Source organism: Cyanistes caeruleus, chromosome Z (genome assembly GCF_971803275.1).
Source record: "Cyanistes caeruleus chromosome Z, bCyaCae1.hap1.1, whole genome shotgun sequence".
NCBI lineage: Eukaryota > Metazoa > Chordata > Aves > Passeriformes > Paridae > Cyanistes > Cyanistes caeruleus.
The window spans coordinates 4,479,775-4,485,371 of record NC_141732.1 but is presented as its reverse complement, the minus strand read 5'-3'; the positions used below and the strand labels follow the sequence as shown (position 1 = coordinate 4,485,371).

The following is a 5,597-nucleotide window of genomic DNA, read 5'->3' as shown; positions in this document are numbered from 1 at the left end:
AGAACTTTCCATACAGCTTTTTCCCCAAAAAGAGATGTTACACCAGCACTACACTTACACAATCCTCTCTTTCGGAGTATTGAGACTGCAAGTGTTTGCCACCACCCCCATCCCTGCCTTGGTAAACTCGACCACCAACAAATACCTAACAAACTTTCTTTGGCCATGTCCATACACAGGAAAAAAAATAGAGCAACCATTCAGATAAAATATTATAGGTTTATTTAAAACTTATTTTCACCTTGAATATGCAAAATACAAATTCCAACAAAATGTTCATTATTACTTCGTAGTTTACAAATATACAAAATAGAAGTTTGCTTAAATTTATATTACATATTTATTATGTAAAGAACTATATAGAAAACATTTGTTCTGCTTAAGGCATATTTGGGAATAAACCATTGTACAAACTATTGCACATCGAAACCACAGTGCATTACAGACTGTCTGCATAAAGTCATTTTCTTAATAAAAAAGATAAACCAGGGTTATTCACCTGATTTAGGTCATAATTGGCAATCGGAAGATAAAAAATAGTTCCTTGTCAGATATGCAGCAGTTTGAGAACTTTGGCTTCCTGGTTTTGGTACCTCTAGAACCAACAGTCACTAAGCACCATGAAATAGGCTTTTAAAATATAATTCTGTACCTGAATTTTTCCTCCTCTTCTAACATTGTAATGGCTTTTAGAAGGAAAAAAAAAAAAAAAAAGAAAGTACAAGATGACATGTACATCTAATATTGCATTGAAAGGAAATTAAGGGAATGTCATTTCCCCGTGTAATATCCCCACCCTCCGAACTACATACAGTCTGTTTAACCCTGATATCCGTGACTTCCAGTCACTCCTTGGCATTCTGTAGTCCAGAAATAATTCAAGTTGGATTTACAAATGGAATGATAGAAGATCCAGTCATTGACCCCAATGTCTTTGGTTCTCTTAAGTGTTTAACTATAAAAAAAAAAAAAAAAAAAAGAAAGTTGCAATGTCCATATGCAGTTATCCCTCTTTTCCACTCTTTGGAAGACTTCACCTCGATTATCTGTAGTGCTTAAAATGAGTTCTCCCCGTCTTGTGGAAGACAGTCCTTGTGCTGTAAATACTGAATCTCTGTGGCAGTTGGGGGAAAGATCCACAGCTTTCCCAAATCAGAAGTGCCTCTTCATGTGTAAGGCGAGGTGGTCCGACCTGGAGAACGCTCTGTCGCAGCGCTGGCACTGGAAAGGGCGGTGGCCTGTGTGTTTTCTGTAGTGACGAGTGAGTTCATCGGATCGGGCAAACTTCCACCCGCAGCCTTCCCAGTCACAGTGATAAGGCTTCTCACCTGTAGAAAAAAACACAGAGAGTGAAACAAACCCGTTAGGATTTTTGGGTTTTTTGGTTTTTTTTTATGGCTACCACTTGCAGCACCTTCTTTCAAGCAGTTGTCCTACATAAGAGAAAGGGTGGTCAAACTTCACGAAGCAGTTACAAACAACAAAGAGTAAAAGAGCAAGGCTTTTTAAGATGTACAGATGCAAAAGATGTGCTATGAAATGCTGGTGTCACTTAAATCTTCACTAAAATGCTTTTTTTCACTGCCTTGCACATAAGACTTCAGAGCACCTGAGCGTGTATTTTTGCTGGTGCTGTTACACAATCAAATAGCAACCAGAAATAGCTCAGCAGACAATGTATTTAGATAATTGTAGGTCTCAAGAATTTGAAAACAGCCGGAAACTGTTTTCATTAGCTCAGCCTGATTAAGGACTCAGTCTTACTAGTGCCTTCATTATACAAAAACCACTGTTGATGGCAAGATGAGCTTCCCCAACAATTACAAACTCCCTGTTCTACACATCCTGGGGATGGTGCTGACTGGCTTGGGGCAGATGTTCATTGATCACTTTCCTGTTTTTTTTTCTCCCTGCTGCTTACCTGAAGATGTAGCCTGACTACTGCAGAGCCAGGATATTTTCCCTTTCCCATCTCCTCTTCAGGAGAAAGTTTTGGATCAGGTTCAGGTTGAACCCAGGGATTCAAATTATGCAAATTCCCAGGTAATTTAGTCACTGTTACGGAATGCCCAGGCTGGCGAAACCCGTGTGCTGTACCTGCTTTCACAAGCTCAGTTACTGCAACTCTGCACTCAGCTGCAAGGTTGAAGTTTGAGACTGGGCTCAGATACACACTTTGGGCAGATTTTATCCCTATTCTAGCAGTGGACAATCGACAGTTAAACTCTGCTGGTGCAGGGGGAGATGTCCAACAGGCAGGCAAGGCACCCCATGAGCTGCCAGCTCATCTGAAAGCCCAGTCTCTTCAGGGAATCTATTTTGCTTTCCCCAAAAAGGGAGCAACAGCTTGCAGAGGTGCACAACATTTTGTCCTACAGCCAGCCAAGAGAAGGGTGCGTGTTCGAAGCACTTAACCACCAGCAAAGAAAGCAGTTACCTTCGACAGAGGTCTGCTGCCTTCTCTGAAGTGGGCAAACACAATCCAGAACAACAAATCCCAGTTGGCTTCAAACTACCTGGTAATTAGCTAGCCACATAGCAAGAGAGAAGTAACAAACTCTGACTTGGCAAGAAACCCACCCGCTCCCACATCTGAGTCACTCCGAACCATTAAGCAAAACGTCAAGCCAATAAGCAAAGACTGTAAAGGACTTCACGTAGCCAAGGGGGGAGGAAAAAAAAAAGCCCAGAAACCCAGCATGGAAAGGTCTTGTTGCTTTTAACCCTCCTCCCGTGCTCACACCCTTCCACTGTCTGAGGAGGTCACCCCGTGCGCCCCTCAGTCCCCCGACCCCGGCACTGGGGCTAACCTGTGTGGGTTCTCAGATGCGCCTTGAGATGAGAGCTTTTGGTGTAGGTTTTGCCGCAGCCCGCATAGTCACAGGTGTGTGTGGCCGTTCTTTTCCTAGGCCATGACCGGCGTCCCCTCTTGGGCTTGGTCTCCTCAGGCAGGCAGCTCCCCGGCGGCATCAGCTCTAGGGGCGGACAGGGAGGAGTGAGCACGGCCAGCGCCCAAGCGGGGACATCCGCTGCCCCAGCACGGCGGGGACTCACCTTGGTACTGCAGCGCGCCGGGAGAGAGCTGCTCGGGCAGGAAGGTGGGGTAGCCCGGAGCCGGGGGGTAGCCCGGGGGCAGCGGCGGGTGGCCCAGCCCCGGCGTGGCAGGGAGACAGTCTCTGCCGCCCAGCATCTCCTCGGGCCCCAGCGAAGGCGTACTCCGGGCGGGCAGCGGGCGGCTGCCCAGGGCGAAGTCGTGCTGGGGAGCTCCTCGGGGGCTGCTCCCGTGCGGCGGCGGCGGGGCCAGGGTGCAGGGCGGCGCGCCCTCCTGCTTGATTTTGGGGCACATCCGCGGCAGGGAGGTGTAGGGCGCGCCGGGGCCGTCGGCGCCGGGCGGCGGGGCGGCGGGGCCGCTCTTGGGGCTAAGCCCTGGGTGGCTGTAGTCGCCCACCGCCTTCACCACGAACTTGCCCTGCAGGCTGCCCAGGGCCGGCAGCGCGGCCGGCGCTGGCAGGTACACCGCGTCCAGGTCTGGCCGCATCAGCTCGGCCACGAAACCTCCCGAGGGGGACACGTCGGTGATGTCGGCCAGGTTGAAGGGCGCGGCGGAGCCGGCGGCGGGCGCCCCGTCGCAGCTGCCGCCGCCGCCGTAGAGGAGACCGGCGGGCTCGGGCCGGGGCAGCGGGTAGGCGAAGGGCCCGGCGGGACAGGGGCTGGCGGTGGGGGCCGGGGTGGCGGCGGGGGCCACCACCACGGCGGCGGCGGCGGGCTCCTGGTGCATGAGCGAGTTGGAGAGGATGAAGTCGAAATCCAGCAGCTCATTGAACTCCTCGGCGTCACGGCGGGGACCTAGAGCCCCGGCGCCTTCCAGCTCCGACGGCGGCGTCTCCACCGGCCGCGCCGACAGCGCCGGCGGCGGCCGCTTCAGCTGCGACAGCTCCTCCCGCCAGCGCTGCGGGGACATTGGCACGGCTCAGCCCCGGCCGCACGGCGCCGCGCCCGCCCCGACGGCCCCCGCCCCGCCCGGCCCCGTCCCGTCCCGTCCGGCCCCGTCCGTGCCGCGGCGCCGATACTCACGTTGCCGGGGCCCGCGGGCCGCGCCGCTTTCTCGCGGCCCGCGGCGCCCGCCGCGAAGGTGGCGATGGAGGGAAGGAGCGTGCCGCTGAGCGCCATCTCGCACTCGCCGGGGGGCTGCCTGCGGTGGGGAGACACAGCGGGGTCAGCCGGCGGCCGGGCAGGGAGGGCACGCAGGGAGGGAAGGCGGCAGCCGCCCCCGGCACCCACCGCATCCGTGCCGGGGCGTCCCGCCGAGCCGCCGCCGCCGCCGTGGTCCCGAGCGCCGCCGCGGAGCGGAGGGAGGGGAGGCGGCACGGACGCGCCGTCCAGCCGCTCGGAGCCGGCGCAGCGCCGCCGCCGGGGCGGTGCCGCGGGAGCGCCCTGCTGCTTCTTCTGCTTCTTCTTCTTCTTCTGCTGCTGCTGCTGCTTCTTCTTCTTCTTGTTGGGCGCTGCGCGGAGCGGGGCGCGGGGCGCTAGCGGCGCCGCGGGGATGAGGAGGAGGAGGAGGAGAAGGCGGCGGCCGCCGCCCGGCAACGCGGCTCCGGCACCGGCAGGGCGGCGGCGCGAGGCGTTTCCCGAGGAGCCGCGGCCATGTGGGGAGCCGGGCAGGACGGACGGGGCGCGGTGGTGCCAGTGGGGAAAGGAGGGATGGATGGAAGGAGGGATGCGCCGGGCGCGCTCCGCCGCCGCCGCCGCCGCGCCCCGCTCGGCACTGCGCGGTCCTGTCGCCGCCGCTCCCTCTTATCACCTCACTTGGCGGGCGCGCCGCCCCCGCCGCCATGGCGACGGCGACAACAAACGGACATGTGGGGAACACGGGGGGGGGAACGGGGCGGGACGGGCCCGGGGAGCGCGGAGAAAGAGCGGGGGCTCCGCCCCGTGAGGCGGACGCGGGCGGTGACGCGGGGGGCGGGACGCGGGGACACACGCGCCGGGGATGCCCGCACGCCGCGGGGGCTCCCGCACCGGCGGCGGGCTGGGAACTCCCGTCGGGAATGGTCGGAGGTGGAAGGCCGCTCTGCCTCTCCTCCTTCCCCCTGGCTTTGCATTTTCTTACTGCATTTCGTTCTCTTTAGTTTGTTGTTTTTTTTTTCTTTAAATTTTTCTTTAAACTTTTTTTTTTTATTTGTATCTTCCCTACTTTCTCTTTTCCCTTTTTTATTTTTCTTTATTTTATTTTTCGGGTTTTGGGTTTTTTTGTTTTTTTGTTGGTTTTTTTTCCCCCTCTTTTTGTTCATTTTCCGAACCGCCCCGACGGCGCGGTCCCTTCACACAGCCCGTGCCAGCACTGGGTTATTCGCGGCTCCTCCATCACCGGGACCCAGCGGCCGGGGGAGCCCTCACTCGGGTGGGTGCCAGGCTGGAAACAGTCCGTAAAATAAAATAAAATAATAGAAAAAAAAATAAAATTAAATTAAAAAAAAATTTAAAAGAAAGAAATTAAAGACAATAAAAAAATTACAGAACAATCCCCAAATTTAGCGCAGTGCCGCGGGGAGCCGTAAGAACGGCCCGGGCTCCTCCAGAGGGCAATGGCGAGCCGG

General features: G+C 55.9%; 1 protein-coding gene across 1 annotated transcript; it reads right to left on the bottom strand.

Annotated features, from left to right (window-relative positions):
• Positions 1-205: 205 nt before the first annotated feature.
• Positions 206-4,763, bottom strand: KLF4 (KLF transcription factor 4). The gene is made up of 5 exons (XM_086868259.1): positions 4,282-4,763; positions 4,075-4,192; positions 3,055-3,949; positions 2,811-2,975; positions 206-1,328 (listed from the first exon to the last, which is right to left on the bottom strand). The coding sequence occupies exons 1-5, from the start codon at positions 4,284-4,286 to the stop codon at positions 1,153-1,155; spliced, it is 1,359 nt and encodes a 452-aa protein (XP_086724385.1). The 5' UTR covers positions 4,287-4,763; the 3' UTR covers positions 206-1,152.
• Positions 4,764-5,597: the final 834 nt, after the last annotated feature.